At 43.8% G+C, this 25,874-nt stretch overlaps 1 protein-coding gene across 2 annotated transcripts in view; it reads left to right on the top strand.

Annotated features, from left to right (window-relative positions):
- The first annotated feature begins 229 nt into the window (after nucleotides 1–229).
- The window catches only part of mbd6 (methyl-CpG binding domain protein 6), a 43,847-nt gene continuing 18,202 nt past the window's right edge, over nucleotides 230–25,874 (top strand). The window contains exons 1-8 of one of the 2 annotated variants that reach the window (XM_084333785.1): nucleotides 230–394; nucleotides 1,793–2,038; nucleotides 5,257–5,396; nucleotides 9,287–9,389; nucleotides 15,376–15,550; nucleotides 18,663–21,146; nucleotides 22,785–23,800; nucleotides 24,698–24,806. In XM_084333785.1, coding sequence (XP_084189911.1) covers nucleotides 5,281–5,396; nucleotides 9,287–9,389; nucleotides 15,376–15,550; nucleotides 18,663–21,146; nucleotides 22,785–23,800; nucleotides 24,698–24,806 — 4,003 coding nt within the window. In that variant the 5' untranslated portion in view covers nucleotides 230–394; nucleotides 1,793–2,038; nucleotides 5,257–5,280. The remainder of the gene's footprint in view (nucleotides 395–1,792; nucleotides 2,039–5,256; nucleotides 5,397–9,286; nucleotides 9,390–15,375; nucleotides 15,551–18,662; nucleotides 21,147–22,784; nucleotides 23,801–24,697; nucleotides 24,807–25,874) is intronic. The other variant, XM_084333786.1, reaches the window with a different exon arrangement.

Genomic DNA, 25,874 nt, shown 5'->3' with positions numbered 1-25,874 from the left:
GAGACACTGAAACAAGACATCTGGTTTGGGCCCATTATTGTTCTTCATTATGATCCTGCCCTTTATCATCCAGCAGCTCTGATGTCTGGAACACTACAAAGCAGGTCCCGGTGCATGTCGGGTACAACACTCCTCTCGCCGCCCACTGCGCATGCCCGGATAGAAAAAACTCCATTATTTTTTTTGCACGGAATCTGCAAGAAAAAAAAAAAACACTGGCTAACTCAGTGAATTCGGGGATTAATAATGGATCGATATGGTAGTCGGGCGTGTGTCTAAAATACACGACTGTTTGATAGAATACACGTCAACGGAGCGGGTTGGATAAATAATCTCGCCAACGGGCTCCCGGGGGGACATCCTTGTGAGTCTTCTTGGGACACTCCAGAATCAAGTAAATCTCACTCCACTAGCTAGTTAGCCTAGCTTAGCTCGCGAGCTAACGCTTTAGCCACCAGATCAGAGGCGGCGCAGTGAAAACGAAGCGTTATTGCCCTTTGTTTTTGTTGTTAACCCGGACGGGCAGACGTCGCGCATATAGACGGGGACGGGGGAGTTGTTTTGATGGTCGCAAAATATCCCCATTTGAATGATTGCATAACCATAAGGTTGGTGGTGATGTAACGACACCTCCAGGACCAGCAGCTACAGTGTACAGCTACAGCTAGCTGGCGGCTAACTAACACAGATTCTCCCGCGACGCGCTGCTCTGCTGGAGGAGAGGAGAGCGGCTGCTCTGAACTAAACTTCGCAACAAACGGACAGAGCTTTGATGCACAGAACCAATCTTGCAGCGGATTCACTTTGAACAGTATGATCTAATAATGTTACGATGCGTTGTTGTTGTGCACCGTCCCCCTGCTTTTTAACTGTGGCGTGCAAAGAGTTGTTGCATTTGAGCGTTTTGTTTTGTGCGCCTGACAGCTGTCACGACAACATTACACACAAAGTGGCTTAGCTAGCTATAGTTGCTACTAGCTGTGTCGGGTTAGTTAGCCTGCTGGCTATAGATCTACCACGTATGATGATGGCTCCATGCCCATTAGCACTTCTCTTCCCTTTATTAGCAAAAGCTAAACACTTGGAAACTGGGACATAAACCCATCATGTTACTCGGCATTCAGCTGATGAATCCAATTGATGGCCCATCCTTTACGCACCATCACCATCTCCTCCCACTCGGGTTGAGTCACACACTGCTGCACAGCGTGTCCTTTCCTTCTGCTAACCTTACTTTATGCCTGTGTGCAATATTATAGCAACGTTATGAGTTAGAATACAACGTTTTTCCGTAGTGGTTCCGTAGGTTATGATGATGATGACTTGCTTATCTGGACAAGAATAAGTCAAATGTGTATACTCTCTTTTCTGGACTCTTTTTGTATCACAAACTGTACTGCATTTGCAAATCTGGTATGTCATAAATGTATAGATGTTAGCAGTACTGTCTATCTGTTTGTCGTGTGTGTCATATATGTCCTGATGAATTGAAAATGGGGGACCCTGATGTAAACAAGACGAAAGTCTTTCTCTGGTCTGCATGCATCCCCTTAACAATTGTATGTATTGAGCTGTACTGTACTGTACCCATTCTGCAATCTGTTAATAAAGTTTTCAATCAATCAAAGGCAATACACATGATTGTTAATATGCTATTGAGTCCGTTTTGGAAATCTATTTGTGGTGGTCCTCCTGTAATATTTTGGTAAGTTGTCACATAAACCCATGTTGTGTGGGAGACACTTGAGAATAAAGCTCACCAACTCCTCTCAATCTCTCTCTCTCTCCCCAGACTTCATTCGCCCCCGGCTCCTGTTCTGCTATGAACTGAAGAGTTTTCCACAGGAGTTGTCTCCTGAATCGAGATCAGCTTCGTATAGCTGGGGGCATTCTACAGAGGGGAGGACAGAGCAGCAGCCCTCGCAGGGCATCCAGTCAGGTGTTTTCTGGCAGTCTGCGTGCTTCTGAACCAACAGCATGTTCGTCGGACAGTGCATACCCTAGCCAAAACACATCCTGGCTTCCCAAAGATGACAAGGTAGGGAGAAATTCTCTTTGTATTGTAGAGTTTTTTTTTTTTTTTTTTTATTCTTTCTGGGGGTTTAACTTTGGTGGTATGCTTGATATATAGACCAGTGCCTCTCAGAAATGGGCCTGTTTTTCACACTGTTGCCTCACAGTACTGCACAGCAGGTCTTGGGCTCATACCTGATGGGGCTTTTTGGAGTTTGCATGCTCCCCCCGTTTTGCATGGGTTTCCTCCGGGTACTCTGGTTCCGCCCACACAAAACACATGCATGCTGGGGCCATACTCCTGCCATTGCTCTTGAACAAGGTACTGGCATTACAGCTGGACCTGATATTGGTCCCCTGGCGCATGTCTGTGACTGCCCACTGTTACTAAGAATGGGTAAAATGCAGAGATCAATGTCCCCATGGGATTAACCCTAAGAGACGTTTGCACCCCCAGCCGCCGTGACTGTCTTTCAGAGTGAAGATACTGGGAATGGGATCATATGAAACTAGACAACCTTAGGAATCCATACCAACCATGCCATGCTAGTATGTCAGGCTACATCTTGGCGAGGGGAAAATAGCCATGGCTATTTTCAAAGGGATCTCTTAACCTCTCACCCCAAGATACAGTATATGACATGCCCACTTTATGCTAATCCCATGCAGTTTTGGAGCAAATATCATGCAGTTTTTGCATGTAGTATAAATGTGTTGTTTTTGTCTATTCTAAAAATAACATATTTGAATATCTCTGCATACTGGGGTCCATGAACAGTCTTGGAATTGCATAAATTGGGTATGACTGGAAAGCTGAGTCTCTTCTGGATCCAATTAGCCCAGTTGTATTCATGTGTCCCCATAGTAGCCATTTCATTGTAGTGAAACAAAATTATTTGAAACTTGACCTCACTGTATAAAGTGACCTATTGTGACCTCTAGGATAATCAGTCATGAGACTTTACAACCACAGACTACTTTTACATTTGACATTTAGTCATTTAGCTGATGCTTTTATCCAAAGCGACTTACATGTTCTATACGACAAGTCAGCAGGAAGGGTACAACTCTTTCAGCTGAGTACCAAATGATCATCAAACAGTGCTGAAACTTGGGTGCTGCAGTATTGAGTGCATAGACATAGGACATAATTTAGTACAGTAGGAGTGCATGGTAGTATAGGACAGTAAGAAGGTTAGTGTTTATAAAAAAAAATATATATATATAGATTTTATTAGATTATACTGTTAAAAGTGAATCTGCTGCAAGATTGGTATTGAAAACGAATACCATGTAATGTTTGAGAAAGGCACTTAAACTATTTAAATTATCTCCAGCTCACAACATACCACATTTTTATTTGCATTTATCTTAAATTTTTTGGACCTTATGGTGTTCTTGTTCTGTTCTTGACTTATTGTTATGTTTTCTTCTTGACTTGTTTAAAGAAGACCTGTACGGCCCATGGGGACATTAACGTGTGTTGTCGGGCCTTATAAATAAATTTGATTTGATTTGATTTACCCCAAAAGAGAAGTGCTTTCTAGTCCATAATGTGTTGTTCGCTCGCAAGGTCTGCGTTTTCATGTTCATGACTGTCTGCCCAACTCAGCACTTAAAACATACACAAATCCCGCCCCAAAATTGCTTTTGTTTAATGTTTCAGTCTTGTGACGTGATTTCAACTTTCTCACAGCCTTAGAACTGTACACCGTTAGTCTCACGAAATCCTACAGATGGCCAAGCAGAAAGACTTCAAGTCTTCAACAATAAACAAGACGTGTGTAACACAAAGTTTTATAGCAGTCTTAGAATCGAATCGCCCAAGTAATTGCAATGAAGTGAGAATCGACTGTCGCCTCACAGCTAGAAGGTCCTGGGTTCGATTCCCGCTTGGGGACCAGGTTGCCGTGTTGCCAGTTACCCAGATGTGGTATCTCCCGGGCCTTTCTGTGTGGAGTTTGCATGTTCTCCCCGTGCTCGCAAGGGTTTTCCCCTCCCGATAAGATAAACCCAATGGAAAAACATGCACAACAGATCGCTAATGCTGTCACGTCCCTGATGAAGAGTAGACGGACAGGAGCACTTGGATTGGTCCCCGGGTGCGGCGTACGCTGCAGCCCTTGCCTGCTCCCGGCTGCTCTTTGGGGGGAAGGACGATGGGAAGTTCAGAGAACATTTCATTCAGCGACTCAGTGCATGTGTTCCTGTGGGTCGCCCATCGCATGTGTGTGTGTTAAAATGCATGACAAATAAAGACTGCTTCTTCTTCTAAAGATTGTGGGCCTGAATGTGGAGTTTTGCCAGGCTTGGGATTTGTAGGTAGATCTGGGGCGATATGATCAAAACATCATATCCATATATTTTTTTGTGGACGATGCTTGATTTGTAAGCTTGCCATTGCTGTAAATGAGGGAAACCTCAGTGTGAGTAAAAGTCCACATCTTTTGCGATTCAGGAATCTCACGATCAGATAATCAATCTATTCTCTATTCATGATCAATTCTCTCAAATTCAATACATGCTTAGATTTGATTCCAGATTTCTGTTTTGAGTTACTTTTCCCCTTTGACCCGAGGTAGACGGTTAGTTTAATAAGTCTCAAAGCAAGAAATCGCACACAAGAAATAGATTTTCAATCTGTAGAAGATTGAATACCTTCATATTCAGCATACCTTCCAGCCCTAGTATGAGGGATGTAGTTCATGTGTACATTGAGCAGCACCCACATTTATCAAAACATAAACATCCTCAAAATGTATCCTTTTTAACTTAACAATCATGCACAACAAACCACATCTGCACCCACCCATGCATATGTCTACACCGACGAACATACAAATCTGTATTGACATCTTTTATCATTTGAAAGATTTTGTAGTGATGACGCTGCGTTTTGATTCCCAATGGTTGTGATATTTTCTTTCATTGTTTTTCTACCAAGTGTCATGTACTTCTTTTAGTGTGATGACGGTGGCTCACCGGGTAGAGTCGTCATCTGGTAATCGGAAAGGTTCCCGGTTTGATTCCGGTTCCTCCCGGCAGCGTGTCAAAGTGTCCTCGAGCGAGACACTTAACCCCTAACTGCTCTCGATGAGCAGCTTTGGCACCTTGCATGGTCGGTGTGTGACTGAATGGGTGAATGTGGAGCACAAGTTGTAAAGCGCTTTGGATAAAAGCTGCTATATAAATGCAGTCCATTTACCATTTACCATTTGATTTGAACGTGTTTGTGCTTCCAAGGTGCTGGAAGGCAGCAGCTACAAAATGATGGGCGGCAGTGAGAGTGGCAGTGGGGACAAGGGCGGGGTCCACACTACGGCTGTGCACGTCCCCATCGGCTGGCAGAGGACAGCGGAGGACGGCCAGGTGGTGTATGTCAGGTAAGCTGGGTGGGAAATAATGCAACCAAACTGGGTTGCATCAAGATGCAAGAGGTTTATTTATCACATGCATACCACGGCATACAGTGAAATGCGGTTGGCCATGCTCGCTTCGATTGTGCAAGAATACAATGGTAAATAAAATAAGTAGAAGATGATAAAGTAGACCTAAAATAGACATGACACAATAGACATGTTTATAAATCCTGAGATAATTGCAATACAATGTTGAGCTACGACTTAAAGGCACTGGGTCCTAGGTACACTACTATACAATATACAGTTTTACTTCCATGTCCCTATGCTATACTTGCTGTTAACTAACTATACTATGCAATAATCATAACAAATTATTTCTTAAAGTGCCCCCCCCCCCCTTCCTTTAAAGTGTCCTTTTCTTATGTGTTTAAAGTGACCTGTGGTGCATTTGTGTGTGAGTGCAGAATGTGTGTTGTGTGTGTGTTCATGTGTGCTTGTGTGTGAAGAGATCAGTGTTCATTGGTATTTATTTATCTTTAAAGCCCTTATTGGTAAACGTATCCCTTGCATCACAACACTGTTAGAATGGAATCTTGGAACCTATTCTACACGTTCAATGACTGGCCGGTTCTTAGGGTTCCTCGAGTTTGCTCTGAACTAGGAAAAACAGCCTTTTCTTTTGTTACTTCCAACACCTGGAATGCCCTCCGACTGTCTCTGAAGCTGAAGGTTCTTCCTTTTTTTGCTGCATTTAAAAGAATGATCTCCGAGCACTGTGTCGACTTGAAACTGTCTTAGCTGATTTTTATTGTTTATTCTTATTAGTTGTGCCTATATGTCTTATATATGCTGATAAACTGTAGCTTTAGCTTGTCATCACTGTAAATGAGGATAGTGGAGCATGTTGTAGAGTATTAACTGTCATGGAAACAGGATGTTGTTTTGTCCGTCATCACAACTCAAAATTGTACCCGGTGGTTTATCAGGTAAGCAGCTTAATTTAAAGTGACTGTTGCACGGTTGCCCCTATGTATGTAGTAAATTGGGGTTAAGTGACTGTTGCACGGTTGCCCTCATGAAGTAAATTGGGGTTAAGTGACTGTTGCCCTTATGAAGTAAATTGGGGTTAAGTGACTGTTGCACTGCACGGTTGCCCTTATGAAGTAAATTGGGGTTAAATGACTGTTGCACGGTTGCCCCTATGAAGTAAATTGGGGTTAAATGACTGTTGCACTGTTGCCCTTATGAAGTAAATTGGGGTTAAATGACTGTTGCACGGTTGCCCTTATGAAGTAAATTGGGGTTAAATGACTGTTGCATGGTTGCCCTTATGAAGTAAATTGGGGTTAAGTGACTGTTTCACGGTTGCTCCTATGAAGTGAATTGGGTTTAAATGACTGTTGCATGGTTGCTCCTATGAAGTGAATTGGGTTTAAATGACTGTTGCACGGTTGCTCCTATGAAGTGAATTGGGTTTAAATGACTGTTGCACGGTTGCTCCTATGAAGTGAATTGGGTTTAAATGACTGTTGCACGGTTGCTCATATGAAGTGAATTGGGTTTAAATGACTGTTGCATGGTTGCTCATATGAAGTGAGTTGGAGCTGGGAAGAGCTACAGCCAAGCAAAGTGCCTAAAATCATGTCTGACTCAATAGTGGTCCAATTGACAGGATCTTCTTTGGAATCGTATCGGTATGATGCCAAATCATAGCAGGAACTATCCTGTAACATTTTCCATTTGGTGGATGTTTCTATCTTTACTAGTACAGTCAGTGCATACATTTCTGCTGGATCCACTGACCTGTGTAGGACAACAATTTTACTTAACCCTTTGTGGTTTTGTTAGCAGTCTGTGTGACCTGGAGTGTGCATGCAACACCAGTTGCTTTCATGCTGTGTTTATCCACAATTACAAGTGGGGAAAAAACACCAGACTTTGTTCCTCTTCTTTTTAAATTATTTTTTAATACTCTCAAAAAGAAAAGTATTTCGTTCACTATTGATTTAGAGCTTATGTGAGGTAAAAAAAAAAAAGAAAGAAAAAAATCTGGTTTTACTGTAGTGAAATATGTCTGTAAAGGCATTAAGCATACCGAAACCAATTTAAAGGAACGTGAATGAATGAAGTTTATTTTTCGGTCTTGTTTACAGACAAATCAAACACACCCGTGCAACATGCAAACATTATTATATCTGAATGGAAGCGGATACGGATCAGCTAGACTAGCTGTTGGCCAAAAACACCCCTCCTGGAGTTTGATCCGTATCCACTTCCATTCATATGTACACATCTGTACTAGCTAGGCTAGCTTGCAGCTGGATAGCTTTCTACTGAACGCAGAGAGGAAATTGGTATCTATCTTGTTCTTTTCTGACTCTGGAGAAGACGATAAGAGAATTTCCCATAGTTTGTTCAAGTTCAAGTTTGTTTATTAATTATCACAATAAAATACATGTACTTTAATTACGGTGAAATGCTTCATTCCATAATGTCTAAAAGTCTAAATAAAGTACAATATATCTTTAGTATTGAATGCATACTGTGTTACAAGAGAAAAACTGGATCCTTGGAGCACTGTTTCAAACTAGAAATAATATTTTTGTCTGTAGTGCTGCTCCTACCTTCCCACCTCCTTTACCATACAAAGAAGCATCCTCTAAGAGCAACGTTGGTTCACTTTGTTTCAAAGAAGCATCCTCTAAGAGCAACGTTGGTTCACTTTGTTTCAAAGAAGCATCCTCTAAGAGCAACGTTGGTTCACTTTGTTTCAAATAAGCTTTCTCTAAGAGTTGGTTCACTTTGTTTCAAATAAGCATCCTCTAAGAGCAACGTTTGTTCACTTTGTTTCAAAGGGTGATATTTGGGGATTTGCCTCTAGATCATAAACAATATTCAAGCATTTGTAACATCTTATTGTAGAGGTCATCTTTCTTCTCAAAACTGCCCAGTGCAGCTGAGTTCTCACTCATGAATGGACTTGCTTTTCTTTGTCGTTCAGCAAAATTCACATTGGTCAAATAAGGACATTTACATTTACTCAAATAGTTGAAGTAGGCTACTGGTTTCTTCTTGTGTTCCTTGTGTGGCGGAGACAGGATGATGTGTGTGAGAATGTTTTCCTTGTAGGCTTTGATGTGGATGTTTCCTGGAATGATGACTGTTTATAGTGACTGGTGAGGGAGAAAGGATTACTTGTTTTTAGTCAGGATGTTAAAGGAGAGATATTATGTATATTTTTATATAACTTACATAACTTCCTTGAATCTGTGGGTCTTTTTCTTTTCATAGTAATTAGTCTAAATCTAAATTATTTATGTATTCCTTCCCTCCCTGGCTACCCCATACCCAAGTGTAAAACACAAACTGGGACGGTACATTATGTAAGCAGTGTTCCTGGCTCCAAAAAGTACAGCTAATTTATGAATTAAAGCTAATATAATGCAAATGTATGCTCAACATCACAAAGGGAAATAATTCTGAAAAGCTTCTTAATCCGAAGACCCTACGGAGTATCTTATAATAATAATCGTATATATGTTATGTCGATATGATGTGTGTGCACAGGTGTGGGACGTGGGTCAATGATTGCTCTGAGGGAGTGTCTCTCGATTACTGACAATTGTAAACATACTTTGTACAATTTGTAATAGAAAATTATCTATGAGATCATCGTTCTAGGATCTGTTTATATACTCGGAAGTATATATTACCCGGATGGACCAAAATGTTAGTTAAGTCCTTCTATTTCTTTTGTCAGGTTCGTCAGTTACAAACTTTAGGTTAATTGTCAGTGAAACTTGTCAAAACATTGCAGCGCTACTGTTTAGGACTCTTATGTGTACTTGTATATTTTTGATTTACTTACTTTGAACTCACCGGCCTCTTTTGTCCCTCTTATCTTCCTGTAGTCCCAGTGGAACTGCCCTGTCCTCTCTGGACGAGGTGAAGACCTACCTGTTGACTGACGGCACCTGCAAATGTGGGCTGGAGTGTCCGCTGGTCGTCCATAAGGTAAAGCAAGCGGTAGGGCTGTACAGAATGTAATTTTTTAACATTCAAAGCTTCTATTGAAGTATTCGAACGAAGCTTCAAATGTCTATAAAAAAAATTAAAAAGAAAAGTACTTAAAAATATAATAATTACTTAAACTAAATCCTCAATTTGAATAAAGTGATTAATCTGATATAATTAGTATTTTTCTTTTATTAAATCAACTTTCTTTGAATATAACTCATCAGTTTTGTCAACATAAATAATCTAATAAGGGCACGGTTGGTATGAAAGTGATGGTGACGTCTTATATTATAATATTAGTGTAGCCTAATCTTTAACTGCAACTGTGAAGAAAACTCCCATTGGTTTAAACAGATTGAATAGACACACAAAAAAAATATTTATTTTTTATTTGTATTAAAAATAAAAAATGTGAATGTTGATTGAGAATTCGAATGTCAACATTATGATCGAAGCTTCGAAGCATTCGGTACAGCCATAGCAAGCGGGACCCAAAGGACTGACCTACCAATAGCGAATGTCCCTAGTGTGTTGCACGATACACCGATACTAGAAATGTATTGCGATACGCAGCTGTTAAAAACTGTCTAATACTAAATTGTATTAGTATCGATACTTGTAGAATAATAGCTCAATGCTGTATTTTCAGTGTGTGAGCGCACCAACAGTGTCAGCTGAACACACACCAAGCGAGATTGAGAAGCGTGGCTACTGCCAATAATATGATGTGTGGCTGTTAGCTGCAGGTATTCCCAATGGTAGCGCACAGCTAGTCAGGCTGCTCCTAACGTTGAGCGTGGATACTCATATTGTCATAGTGGACTAGCATGTTACTAACAACAAACCAATGTAGCTAACAGAAGGGAGTGGCGAGTACTAGGGCTGCAACTAATGACTATTTTGGTAGTCGACTAATCTGTCTTATTTTTTCGATTAGTTGACTAATCGAAAAACAATTATATTAAAAAAATATATATATATATAATTTTTTTATAATTTTTTGCACTACCTATCTTTGTGAAAGTGGCTTCTCAGCTCTGGTCCAGCTGAAGATGGAGCAGAGGAACAGATTGGACATTGAGCATGACCTCAGAGTTGCTTTGCTCTTGTCAGGACCAAACAACATCCCCAGTTATCCCATTAGTTCCCCCAAACTTACTGTCGGTCTGTTATGTTAAGCTAAGAAGTCTTCAGCTGGCTGGACCAGAGCTGAGAAGCCACTTTCACAAAGATAGGTAGTGCACAAAAAAAATAAATAAAAAAGAATTATATTTTTTTTATTTTTTTTAACACTTTCTCTGCCAAGGACGCCTAAACTTGTCATTCCCCGCCATGCTCAATTCTGCCAATGACGCCGTAACACGTCATTGATATCAATATTTCAAAAATCTGTGATCACAATCATATTTCTGTTGATCCCCTCTCAACTCTCCAACGGTTCAAGAGCGCCATCTGGTGGCCGATCGGCGGATCGCCCAAACCGGAAACGGAAGCTGGTGCTCATTCCAATTCGGTCCGATCACTCACTAATAGTCCCGGGACTCGAGCTAGACACAATGGATAGCAATCCGTTACCAATAACTCGATAAACAACATGATTTGGACGTATATACTATTATACAACCTGGAGATGGATCGCATATTTCAACATCCCATAATAGGAATATTTCTGCTCCACGCTCATCGCCCAACGCTACGAGGAAGCTACGGTGAGTTTCAGCGTTTTTTTTTAACGTGTTCGATACAAACTGCTCTAATGATCATATCACCCACACTAGATGAATCATCTAACGTTGGCCACGGAATTATAAACGACCCCCCCCCCCCCCCCCCATCCGGTCAACATCAGATGATAAGTAGTAACTTCTAGAAGCACGTCCATTTGAAAAAAAAATTCTCGCGCCGATCGCTATCAAACTGTATACAATCATCAATATAATGCATTTAGGGCTATAAATCACGTTCTGCAGAAAGCTGCAGAAAACGATAAAAACATACTTATACTTTAGACCGTATTTTAGTATGAATATGTGAATGAAAAAGTGTTACGTTGCTACACCCTGAACAATAGATACTTGATGTTGAATGGGCCATAGTAATGTCAATTTAGCAATACAATTTAAAAAGTTATAGCCCTGCAAAGAAGGAGAACTTCTCCATAGACAAATAGAGCTGGCAGACAGGGGCGTAGCTGGGGGGGGGGGGGTAGCTTAGGATGATTCCAAGGGCCCAGCACTGGGGGGGGCCCCCCCAAAAAATAAAAATAAATACTAGACATCACTCAGGTGTATTATTGATGCTCTCATTGATACTATGTTTGTTTCTGAAGTGTGTGTGTGTGTGTGTGAGATATATAGAGAGAGAGGGGGGCTTTGGTAGACTATTGCATTGGTCCATTCATTGAAGATGAACGCAATGCGACATCCTTTACTAGGCTCACCCACCAACAGTGCAGGTGCTGAACTGCTGATCCGAATGTATAGGTAAAAACCATATTATGTGTTTTCATCAATAAAAAAATGGGCCAAAAAAATTCCGCTCGCGCGCTTATGCGCGCTCGCATTCAATGGGGGCCTACAAATACATTATTTCATGGGGCCCAGAATCTGGAGCTACACCCCTGCTGGCAGAGGATGGTATAATGATGTACATAAGCCTGGCGAAGAAAGTGTTCATGACTAATCGACGCAACAATTCCTCATCGACAATTTTTTATAATCGACATTGTCGATTATGTCGACTAATCGTTGCAGCCATAGTGAGTACTATGACCCTGAGAGTTGGAGAGCCAGCAGCGTTTTACAATGTGCAAATCAAAATATAGCTACAGCTGTTTTCACACATTTAACTGGCGATTTGATCAAAATAGTTGAACCGAATAGTACTTTCTGTGTCGACTATTCGTTTTAAAGGTGTAGTTATAGTTGTTTAATTATTTATGTCATCTAATATATTATTCCATTACCTTTCCCGATGTTTTATGTTTTTGCTGTGGTATCATTTCAGTATCTGTATTGAGTAGTGGTGGGGGAAAATATCGATACTTGGTAGTATCGCGATACTTTGCGTGGCGATACTGTATTGATACAGGGACGCCAAGTATCGATATTTAATTATTTATTTATAAAAAAAGAAAAATTTTATTTTTAAATTTTTATTTATTATTAGTTCAGTTTGTCAGGTACATGCAACACAGATTACAGTGTTGACATCTGTCTGCTTGAGAAAATACCATTTGCTGCAATAAAAATGATTGAAGTAAGATGAACAGACTGAACTTTATTTTATTAGATAAAACATGTTGACAAAGTTTTACTTTGCAGTTGAAAAAAGGTAATATATCGCAATATTAATATCGCAATACTCGGCACATCGCAATATATTTAGTATCGCAATACTATCGTATCGTGATAGTATCGTATCGTGAGGCCTCTGGTGATTCCCACCCCTAGTATTGAGATATTTTAGGCAAGTATTGTATCGAAGTCATCATTTTGGTATTGTGACAAGTTAACACTATAGCTGACTCTTTGCCTGTCAATGTGCGGCTCTTCCATCCAATTTTTTTAATTAAAATTTTTTTAAACTTTTTTTTTTTAAACTTTTTTTTTGTATGTCACTCATTCCATAAGGACGTAGAATAAACATTTAATGTTTTTTTTTAAATGGTCCATTTGCATGTTCTTGCTATCTGAATCTAGGGACATGTATGGATCAGTGTCTGTTACTAGGCTTGAGTAAATTGTAATGAACCAAAGGAGAATATCAATTCTATTTAAAAAATCTTTGACTGTGAATAACACCATGCTAAAATTGACCAGACCTGAAAAATCTAAGCAGATGATTAAACAGAAGGTTTTGTAGATACAGTACTGAATTCTGCCATCTTTTTTATACTGTAAATTTCTCCACAATATTTCATCGTATTGCAACACCGTTTTTTGCAAGACGTTCACAGAAAGGTAGAGAAACTAACTGCGTTCTGTTTTATGGCAATAACGTTCAGGTTTGTGGGAGATAATCCCAAAAAATAAGAGAAATAAAAAAGTAAATCCAGAAGTCAGATGATTGACAGGGGCTGGTGTGAGCTGGGTAGGGTAGTTTTTCGAAATTCGAAAGCCCTGAGTCTCTTCCTTCAAAAGACTACACTCACTTTTGGCTGTGCCACTTCCTCCTGTCAATATGCGCCGGTTTCCGACTCAATGCCCTGAGATTTCTATAATCTTATATTTCACTAATAACAGTTAAAATAATTGGTAAACAAACGTAATACTGAAAATATACACTTTTACTGTATATCTTGGGCTGTGAGGCCCAAATTAAAAGGACATTAGCAACTTCAGAGGCCCGAGGGTGGGACATATACACACATTTACTATCAAATAGCATTGTGAGGCTGAACAACAGGACCAATTGACTATACATGTGCTTAAATTTTTTTTAAATAAACATTTACATATTTTTTTTTTTAAATGGCTAAAAGTGATTTTGTCATTTTGCAACCGTGGGTCTCGTAGGGTACTTTTAACCCTATGAGGCCCAAATAAAAAAGACATTAGCAACTTCAGAGGCCAGAGGGTGAGACCTATAAACACATGAAGGGTGCCGTGACTGAAAAAAAAAGGTTGAGAAACGCTGGTATATGGTGTGGCTCTTTGTGGTACCACAGTAATTTTTGTGGCTCTTAGTCTCTGACTGGTTGGCCACCCCTGGCCTAGTGTGTGATAATGCTAGACTAATTTTGCCATGCTGCCTTTGCTGTACACATCGTTTACTGGACTAATCAAGGTGAAAGTGTATCTATAGTAGCTCCTGAAGAAGTTGTAGTTGAAGAGCCACAATGGTAGGTCTATTTTACCTTGCATCATTGCAGCAATGTCCCAACAGTTAGCTTTTTAGATAGTTAGCTAAGAAGCTAATGTTTTTAGCGGCTCAAGAGCATGGAGAGACACAGCAGCTGACAGACACAGGAGCGTGAAAGGGACTGACTTGTCGCTAAAAGACCTTCAACCAATTCTGCTCAGAGTTATTGCTATATAGGCTAATGTAATACAAATCCTAAACTTTTGGCCAATATGTCATCAAGCTGAACCCATTCAGGGATGATAGCTGGGCACAATTTTCCTCTTGTCAATCATGGGCTGCTGTGCGGTTTAGTGAAGCATCGCAATAATAGTGCGAATAGATGGTGCGAACAATGTCATTGTGACCCGCCGACATTATAATAATAACAATAATAATAATAATTACATTTATATAATTATGCAAGTCGACCTATTTCTGTAATTGATGAGTCGCCCGCCCCCAGCCCTATTCTGGAGGACAGAATATGACCAGGGGTAACCGCACAGGCAGCATGTCGGACCTCACATGGTTCCATCCAGACTCTTCTTCACAAACGGTAAAAGGGTCTAGAAGTGTGACCACAGGCCCTTGGGTATCAACCTTAGGTAAAAAGAAACAACAAAACATTGACGCTACAGCACATGTCTGCTTGTACAGCCTTCAGGAAGAGCACTGCCGAGGAAGGGTGTGCTGCATTCACAATGGCACGATGATCATTGTATCTTGATTTATCTTGTTTTTTTTATGATCATGAGAAGCCAAAATCATAATTTAAATTGAAACTCGATTAATCGTCCAGTCCTAGTGAGAAATATGCAAGTTATCTTGGTTGTGGACACGCACAGTTAGACACACACAAGACACACGTTATCTATCTTATGCAATGTCTGTGGGAACCCTGTAGTATAAAGCAATGTGTGAGAAAAGAAATGGGAGCCTTTAGTCACGAGCTGCAAAATAACTCCATAGCAGGTCGTACTAGAAGTGATTCTGGGGCTGAATCCAGACAAGGTTGCAACCATTTACAACCACCTACCGATCGCCTGCTGGGTTTCTCTCTTCTTTCCATTCTATGCATTGATGGTCCCTTTTTTTTAGTTTTTGTGACACAACCTCTTTATCTGGTCGTCTCCTGCAGGTGTTCAACTTTAGCGTGTGTGTGAAGGTGGAGCAGCACTGCCAGCCGCCGGGCAAGGCAGAGCAGGACATGACCAAACTCTGCAACCACCGTAGGAAAGTGGTGGCCATGGCCGCACTTTGCCGCAGTATGCAGGCCTCCCAGCTCCCCATCCCTGCCCATCATCGCCACACAGGTACAGAGGATTTAAAAATATATATAAATAAATAAATAAATGTTTTAAAGGTGCTAGAGATAACATTCAGCCACTAGAGCACAAGCATGTCATCTATCCAACCAGGGGCATTCCACGTGGGGGAAATGGGAAGTAGGGAGGTAATACATGCACCCAAAACATTCATTTTGGACCTGCGTAGTGATGCACGATATATCGGCCGCCGATATAATATAATATCGGCCGATATGGCCGTTTTTTTACACATCGGTATCGGTCCGATATCAAGATAGGGCCGATATAAAAAAAAATATATATATATATTTTTTTTAACATGTTTTGGCCTTAGATAGTTTCAAAATATCTTTAATTTCTGAAAATAAGAAAAAAAAAATGCGTTTTGGAAAATAGCTCTTTATTTGATTATCATAAAAAAGTGTTTTCTATACAGAGATATCGTCATCGGTAAATATCGGTATCGGCCAGAACAGCAATATTAATATCGGTTATCGGTATCGGCCACAATTTTCACATCGGTACATCACTAGACCACCCCGGACTCCAGACTCTCCAGAACTGCCAATCATCCGCTGATGTCGAACATGATTGGTCAGCGATGTAGCCAATGAGTGTACCTTTCGAACGATACCCTGCATGGGGGGGTGCGAATAAGGGAACTAGGTGAAAGTTGACGAGCGAAAACCAGAAGTGAATCAGACTTCAGAACACACGGCGGTGGATAAGGAAATGGATTTTGGAACGCTTTTCATTTGTCGTCGGTTTTATTCGGACGTCTCTCAAAGACTCATTTCTGAACGAATTTTTTATCAAATTCGGACCTGTACTACATAAGACTTCAGGCTATGAAACCACCAGTGTTTTCCAGCTTATACCTCTATGCTGGAATATTGGAACATGGAATCTTGCAACCACTACAGAAAAATGTGAGTACACAAGTTCAGACCTCTGTTACTCTATTTCATTAGCACTAAAAGTGATTTAAATTTTTTGCATTAGTAACTTCAGAATGTAACTTCAGAATGTGGGAGGAATCAATACTTTTATTCAGCACCTTTCTAAAAAATCTTTGGATTTTTTATTTTTATTTATTTTTATTTATCTTTTTCCCCCTCCATTTTCCTCCGATTTTCTCCCATCCCAATGTTAGTCGTATGCCAATTCCCAATCCCCTTCCTGGTCGCTGCGCACTTACCCCCCACAGTCAGATCATCTGGGAGAGTGGAGGCTATCACATGCTTCCTCCGACACACGTCCAGCCAATCAACCGCTTCTTTTCACCTGGCAGCGCGGATCCTCCCTGAGAGGGCGTAGCGTGTGGAAGGATCACACTATCCCACTCAGGTCCTATCCGCGCTTAGCAGGCGCCCCGACCGAACTGTAGGAGTCGCTGTTTACAACGACCCGGACCCACCCCGCCAGCTTCTCCCACCCTCTAATACAGCCAATTGTATTAGTGTGAACGGCCAGCCAAGCTGGTGACAACCCCGGAGCTGTGAGCTGGATTCGAACAGGCGAATCCAGCTTCCAGCTCACAGCTCCGGGGTTGGTGACGAACGCAATCTCCGCTACGCCACCTAACCGCCCTGGATTTTCTTTTTTAATGATTACCGGTACTCTACATACAAATGTTATCTATAGCACCTTTAACTCTAGACCTGGCTCTAATAGTATTCACAAATATTATAGGCCTTTTCTAACTTGACAACATAAACATTCTAAATGCGCCGCCCAAGTTTATTTCCTGTTGCAGTGTTTGCTGATACAATAGCTGACAGGAAACACACTGATGTTCAAAGCTGTTCCCACACAATTTGCCACTGGACACTAAAAGTTACTGAAAGGGTAGGGGGGTGCCCTGGCGTTCCTGGCCAAATTCCTAATCAGGTCTCCGACATCCTGGCCACCTAATCATCCCTCTCCCTCAATTGGCTGATATCAATCCCTGTCTCATGTGCCTTTCAGCCATTGTGTAGCGTGATGTGTGCCTGGTGCCAAGGTATGGCAGCCATTGAGCCTGTGTAGCCCAAGGTTGGGTACACACAGTGGTGGTGAAGGAGGCCATTTCCATCCTACATTGTAAAAAGCGCTTTGAGTGTGTCTAGGAAAGCGCTATATAAATGCAATGATCTTTCATTCATTCATTCATTCATTCATTCATTCATAATGTTAGAATTCTAAAATAAAATGATGTGGAAATGTTAAAGAAAAACAATGCTCTGTTTGCATTATTGATTTAGCATGGCTGCCTGGAATCCTGTTTGATTGCTTGTATTGTTTCACCGGAACCACATATAGTATAATAATTAATAATTATATTGACTATACACATACAATACAAAATTCATACAGTACACTATGACATTTTATATATTGCCTGTGTATATATAGTAGGGCTGACCTCGGCTAGTCGAATACTCTACTAATCGATCGAAAGGAGCCGTAGTTGACTGCCAACCTCTTAGTTGAATGCACAAAAATTTAAGAGGATTTCACACACTAGACATATCAAGATGTATCCATCAGTGGACCAATTGCATGCTTTCGCAGAGGACAAGAAGCCTTCAGTCGACTTCTTCAGACATTAAGCACCCCCCACAGCCCAAATGGAATGACTACCAGTCGACTATCTGCAAATTTCACCCAATCAAAGTCGACTATATAAATCCTTAGTTGGGGACAGGCCTAGTATATAGTTGAATTTATGATGTATGACCGTATTGTGGTTCTGCATTTGTGTAGTTAAGTATAGTGTATTACAGAGCTGATATATGGTGACATTTTGTCCCAAGGAGCGTATTTGCTTTTAGTTGTAAAATTCACGAGCACACAGAACTGAAGGAGCAGGATCTGTGAAAATAATTTAAAATGCAGATTCCTACTTTGCATGTGGTCCTTTTTTCTTATTTGTTTTTAGGAGCACATGTTACTATAAGGGCAGCACTATAGAGTGTTTTAAACCCCTATCTGTATCAGGTTGAAATGCTCACCCTACTTAGCATTATCAATGGTTATATAACATATATACATATTGGTAAATGGATTTTATATATAAAAGAAATTATGGAAATGTTTTATTTTAATTTAATATTGTATTATCATTATCCACCTCCAGAGGTCAACAGTGGTGCCGTGGAGACCCGAGATCCAAAGAGGATACGAGTGGATCGGGACGAGGAGGACCGCGGCGCCTACCAATCCAAACCCCATCTGGTCCCCGTCCGCCCCGGCAGCAACCTCAGCCCCGCCCCCTGTGCCAGCCCCAAAACCTTCCCCCAATTCATGTTCCCATACAATGGTTCCTCCCCTCTCGTACACACTAGCACTAACTCCCACCACCCTCTGGATGCACTGAGGCGTCTCCAGCATCCTCCTCCTCTCCCCGCCACCTCCTCTTCCTCCTCCTCCTCCTCCTCCACCGCCTCCTCCACCGCCTCCTCCCCCGGCGTTCCGTTCCCCGGTGGCAGCGCCTCCCAGAGGTCGCCCCGTACGCCGACGCCTCAGAACCTCAGCCAAGGTCAAAGATCGACACCCAAAACCCCAGACACACCTGGGTCGCCCAGGCTGGGGCCTCTCTCTTCTCCCCCGCCCCCCTCTTCCCCCGTGACCCTTGCTGGTGTCGGGGGAGGACGAGGACCGCACCATCATCCTCACAGTGTCATTGTGCAGGGGTCCCCCCTCTCCCCCGCTCTCTCCCCCTCGCCGTCTCTCATTGGTAACATGAACTGTGTGTCTCCTCACCCGAGGTCCCGCCACCCCTCCGCTTCCTCTTCCTCCCTCTCTGAGCAGGGGGGAGGAGCGGGAGCGATGGCGAGTAATTTCCCCCACAGGAGGAAATCCTCCTCTTCCTCCCCCCGCTCCTCCTCCTCCCCTCTCCCCGGGGGCTCCCCCAACCCCGGCCTGCACTTCCCCAAGTACAAACTGGAGGACATCTTGGAGCAGTTTAAGAACTCGGGCAACAGCAGCACTAACAACCACCACCACCACCTCCTGTTCCCTGCCAACCCCTCCGCCCTCCTCGCCAACCAAAGCAGCAGCAGCCCTCACATCCTCTCCCTGGCGCTGGATAAAGGTGGCAACCTGAAGCCCTCCAAGGCTCCTGTGGGCACTGGCCCCAGTGCAGTGCCTCCAGGTTTTGGGTTGAACACCGCGGGACCCTCTGGCTTGCCCCTGGGGCCATTTCTCAACCATCACCACAGCCACCAAGGCAGACAGCCACACCCCAGCTCCTTCCCCCCCAGCTCCTTCCCCGCCAGCACCCTCCTGTCTGCGGCTGCCAAGGCCCAGGTGGCGAGCCAGACCACCCCTCTGGAGGCCGTGAAAGAGACACAGCAGCAGCAGCAGTCGTTGAAGGTAACAAACAGCACTTTACACAACAACTACCCCCCTCCCTCCATCGCTACTACTACTCGGCCTCCTCCCCATTCCTCGCTGGCGGCAGCCTCCTCCCTCCTCTTCCCTCCATCCCACCCCCTAGCCCAGTCCCTCGCCGCCTCCTCCTCGCACCACCTCCCCCCGGTGGCGGAGCGCAACGCCTCGCACAGGAAGAGGCAGCGGCGCTCCCCCACGGTGCTCAGCATGCTAAGGGAGACCCAACAGCTGGCTAACGGACCGCGGAGAACCCCACCGGTGGACCTCACCTCCTCTGCCGTCATCAACCTCTCCTCTTCCTCCTTGCACTCCTCCTCTACCTCGTCCGCACAGAGCCATAACGTCGCCATGTTGGAGAACCACCACCACCATCTTTTGCTCCCCGGCCAGATGCCCAGGCTCTCCGCCCGCCCGCCGATGCCCCTCGCCGGGCCTCTTAGACAAATGGAGGCCTTGGATTTCACTACAGGCCTCGGCTCCGCGGCCTCCGGCCCTCCCCTCGGCCTGGATCCCCCGACCCAGCCCCTCTCCGCTCTGTTGCACCTGCTGAGCGTCCAGAACGCTCAGGCCTCCGCTCTGGCTTCACACTCGGCACCGGCGCAGCTCGGATCCGTGTCGGCGGGAGGAGGAGGTGTGAACAGACACAGCCCCCGGCCGCGCCCCTCCTCCTCTCCCGGCTCCCTCTCCTCCATCATCAGACCCCTCCAGACTCGCTCTCCCTGTCGGACCGGTAACACTACGCCCCTCTCCTCCACGTCGCAGGCCCGCTCTCCTCCTCCCTGCTCCTCCTCTCACTCCAGGTCCACTGGGTCTCCCTCCTATCTGAAACAGAGACGCTCCTCCTCGTCCACCCCCCTGTCCAACTCCCACTCGCCTCCCCATCACCTCGCGCCGCTGTCTCTCTCGGAGAGAACGCAACAGAATCACCACCACATTCCCACAATGGACTCCGTTTCCCACGCACCCTTGCGGAACACCTCGCCCCGGTTCCCCACGGCGACAGACATGGACGGCAGTGGCATGTCGGCGACGACGGTGGACCTGAGTCATTCTCAGGGCGGCGTCGCCATGACGACGTCCGCCTCCCCGAAGCCTCTGGATCTTAGCAACCACGTCCTGGCCCTGTTGGCGGCCTCTTCCACCGCGCCTCAAGGGGAGGGGGGGGGTTCGTCGGACCGTACCACTGGGACCGTGTCGACGACTCCACTGGGACATATCGGTAGTAAAGGTGAGAGGACGTTTTGTTTATTTAGGAAGGGTCGCACTTTAGAATAGAACCGAATAGATATTTATTTCATCTCAAAGATCAGATTTTTATTTTTGTTCCTGTATGTTTTGTTTTTCTTTATTTAATTAGGCTTACTGAGTGACTCTCCCTCTTGGTTTATTTTTGCTATTGTTTATTGAAGAAGGGTCTCACTTTAATCTAGTCGATTTCAGTTTTCAAGGTTCAAGGTTTTATTCAGTCATATCAGAAAAAAAGTTAAATTTGCCATATTTGTGCATTTAAACACAAGTTAGCGCTGAGACATGGAGGAGACCATGTCTGTCACCATGTACACGGATATGTACTAGCAAACAGGGGTTTTAAACAATCTCTACCCCGGAAGGTGTTTTTGAAAACGCACAAGCAGTCTCACACCTTCTTTTCCTCCCTGCAGACAATCAATCAATGTTTAGATTATTAACACTTTGAGCGCCACGCCGTGTTTTCCTTTTTACCCCCTTGAATGCCACGGTCCACTCCCAATGTTAACGTTAAAGGCAGATTGGTTTTTTATCGCTTCATTTCCGTTTGAGAGCATTTTGAAAAGCACCCGTTTTCAGGTGAAAAACAGCCCATTCTGTGCCTTTTACTGGAATATTCCAGAACGTTGATATTTGTCTGCCTATTTATGAATCGTTTTCAAATAAACGCTAGATGATCAATAGTATACGTGCACGCACGCACGTTCGAGCCGCGCGCTGATAATAGCTGCTTTCATTTCCTCATGGATTTTACAGTGAAACAGATAGAGCACATATCACAAAAAAGCTTATATCTCCTCGAAAACGAGTCTGTTTATCCTAACACTGATAACATAGATTCCTTACCTGACATCAGATGGTATCCAAATGGTATATTCCAATTCCTGATCACCATTCAAAAAAATCGATAAGTGTATAGATCTAACGTGTATACAGTAGAACTCATGATCCGCGGGGCTCAGAGGATCCAGAATGAACTCTGGTAACTCCGGCTGCATCAGTGGACTGGAAAATGTGGACTGGAATATTTTTTTTCCCCATCCATTTTCATTGAGTCCATTCCAAAAGGGTGATTTACCGTCTGGGAGACGATGGGGGGCGCTTTTTTCACATCTGATCGCCGGCGGCCCCTGGGTAGGCTAGGGTAGGCTCGCGTGATGCAATATGATTTCAGATCGCTAAAAAAAATGAGTGGCTTTCAACGTAACTATCGTAAACCCGAGATAAGCCGCGAGTGGCGCTCAAAGTGTTAACGAGTTCAAACGAGTTTATATAATGCAAAATTATATGACAGTGAGTGACTCGGGCTGCTGCCCACATAAAGAATGTTTGCGCTCATGGTGCTGTAAAAGAATCCACCAAATTGTTTATTTAATTGATTACATGTACAATTAGATAGCTGTATAAGACGGGCCGAACCTGACCGAAACATAGTACCCCATAAGGCTGGATGTAAGTTAAGACAGTGCGCCACTTGACTCTTTAGTTGAGGTACCTAATCAGGTGGCCTGTGGCAGGGTCCACTGCCACAATATAAGATGTTGTAGACTAGATATAGAGCTCTAGATAGTTAGAGATTGCTGTATTTTCTATATTCATATTTCTCTCCACCCTGCAGGGCCAGAAGAGGCTGTGGGTGTGAACCAACACACCTCCACAGTGACCAAAGCTCCAGGGGACAACGGCCTTGCCCTAGGCCCAACCAACCCATCTCCCCTTGGGAGCAACACCAGTCCTCACGTCCCCTCTACCCTCGGAGACACCTCCTCTCCCTTGCCGCTGGCCGAAGCTTTCCCGTTCATGAACCAAGAGCAGCTCCTGCAGCTGTTATCGTCCACAGGGGGCCTGCCCTCCCTTTTAGACCCAACCATCCTGGCATCGCTGCCCCTAGGTGGGCTGTGGCTGGGCGGGCAACAGGGGCACATGCCTCCTGGCCCTGCGACGCCACACCCTCCGCATAATCTGTCCGAACAGCAACATCTGGAGCAGCAGCAGCAGCACTTAATGATCCAACAGCAAGAGACTCAGCAGCAGAACTCAGACCAGCAACACAAACAACACCAACATATAAACAACAACTCTCTGTTTCCTCTGTTGCCCTCGTTGGTCGGTGCCCAAGGGGAGCTGAATCTGAACCTGCTGGGCCTGCTGAACCCACTGCCATCCCCCACGGCCTCCACCCCTACCCCAGGGCAGGAGGCTGACCTCGGGCTGGCGGAGAAGCCGGGCCTCCAGGCTCTACTGATGGCCTCCTTGCTGCTGGGGCAGCAGCAGGCGGCTATGTTGCCTCTGTCAGCGCTGGCTCAACTGAGTCAGCTCAGCCTGGAGGTCCCCCTGCAGCAGCACCAGCTGGACGGCCTCCCTCTGGACAAGAGCTCTGGCCTCCTGGATCCCTCATCCCTCCACGGCCCCAGCCTCCTGGAGGTCCTCCAGGGGCTCCTCCCTCCCCTGGGCGATGGCTCTCTCCAGGCCCTGCAGTCTCTGCTCCTCCACTCTCCTCTCCCTCCTCCCTCCACGGCCTTCCTCCCCCTCAGCCCCGCCATGCTAAGCGCCGCCCTGGGTTCTGCCGAGCTCCACCCGCATACCCCCACCCAGCTAGGTCCCGCACAGCAAACCCAGCATACCCCACCTCAGGTAGGCTCCCTCTGTCTCCTATATAGCTACCTTCCTCCTAGCTTCCTGTGAACAAGACTCATTAACCCTTTGCCTTAACTGTTCCATTGTTTTCCCCTTTCCTTTTAAGTGCCACTGTTTCCGTAAAAAAACCATTAACCCTTTTCCTAAATGGCTCAGTTGGGTTACCCTAAACTATTTTTAACAGCGATCCTCTTGCACCATTTGATCTGTATGGGTTGGTTGGTTACATTCTGTCTGTCTGTCTGTCTATGAATGGGAGTTGTGCATGTCTACATCTTCATCAGTAAGACAGATTTTTGACTCGCATGTACTGAAACTAACACTTATCAACCATGGTTGAATTTCTGCAATACGAAGAAAAAGAAGATTCAATGAATGTACAATATTTTGTGTGGGTGACATTGCTGCAAAGGCATATCATGCTACAATATCATGACCTTGCATACAGCACATGGGGACAGCGCTACAGATTATAGACAGTAGACTATATATATAAGATCACATTTTTTTTATTTTTTTTATACAATATTTTTATTGGGTTTTACAGTACACATTTCAGGTTTTCATTGTCGTCAGTTATTCTTAATTCCTTTTCTCCACAAGTTTATACAAGTATACCCACATCCCCCCTCCCCCCTCCCCTTTTCTCTCTTAGCATCTTTGAGTCTGTTTTTACTGTTGTCATACAGAAATAATACGTACATTCATTGGTACCTCCAGTAAAATAGCTCGTACATAAATAAAAATAATTAAAAAGAAGAAAAGAAAAGAAAAATAAATAAATGACATCTTTATAACACCTTCAGTGACGTGCCTCCGCTCTAATTCGAGTGACACCCTCTTCTCTTTATCTCTTTTCTCATATTTCTCCTCTCCCTCTCTCTCTCTCTTTAGGTGACCTCTGACCACGGCGTCGACACCCTGATCCCCCTGTCTCTTCAGGCGAAAGACAACCCCATCCTCCAGCAGCTCCTACCCTCCCTGCTCAACCCTACCGTCTTAGGTCAGTTACCATCCGCTGATTACATAACACAACATAACATACGCCATCTGGTGGACGACTTTAGCTAAAGCGTTCGCCACTGGTGGACAATAATGCTGTGTCTAGCTGTGGCAGTAGATGGTTGACACCTAACCAGATATCTTGGTTTTTTTGGACGAGAGATTAAAGGTATAATCTCAACATTGAAGGTGACCGCAGAATTACACCATGGTAAAAGTTGAAGTATTTAAACTTTTGCTGTCCTCCGCCACAGATTTTCAAACGAGAGATTTGACCTTGTCAAAATATGGCTCTTCTCCATTCAAATGTCAGTCACATTTGCTCATCAATGGCGGCACAGAGAAAAAGGATCACCTGAAATTCTGGGAGCTGTCCAGTGCTGAAAAACAAGCCTCAGAACGTGCACAGGAGCTGATGAGTGTGTGTGGGCTCAGGGGGCGCTGTCCAGTGCTGAAAAACGAGCCTCAGAACGTGCACAGGAGCTGATGAGTGTGTGTGTGGGCTCAGGGCGCGCTGTCCAATGCTGAAAAACAAGCCTCAGAACGTGCACAGGAGCTGATGAGTGTGTGTGTGAGCTCAGGGGGCGCTGTCCAGTGCTGAAAAACAAGCCTCAGAACGTGCACAGGAGCTGATGAGTGTGTGTGTTAGTGGTCTGCAAGGGCCTTGAAATGAAGCCCGTACCCAGCCCGAGCCCGTGAACTTCAGGCCCTGCCCGAAAATAAGCCCGACTGTAAATAATATTTTAGGCCCTAGCCCGCGTGAAAACCAGATTTTTTTTAAATTATTTATTATTAATTTATTTTTTTAATTTGTTTTAAATATTCGAAACACGGTTTTATATGAACTTAATAAATAAACAAAAACGAAAATGTTCAATAGGTCTACCTAAATAACAGATAGTGAAAACGAAAGAAACATTTATTATATATTATAACATATAGCCAAAAATTATTTAATTTTTTTGTTTTAAATATTCTAAACACTGTTTATATATTAACTTAATAAATAAACAAAAACGAAAATGTCCAATAGGTCTAACTAAATAACACATTATCATGCTGAAAACTA

Source organism: Notolepis coatsorum, assembly GCF_963971535.1.
Source record: "Notolepis coatsorum genome assembly, chromosome: 17".
NCBI classification, from domain to species: domain Eukaryota; kingdom Metazoa; phylum Chordata; class Actinopteri; order Aulopiformes; family Paralepididae; genus Notolepis; species Notolepis coatsorum.
Note: the sequence above shows the minus strand (reverse complement) of the source record. Positions and strands in the feature narration are given on the sequence as shown.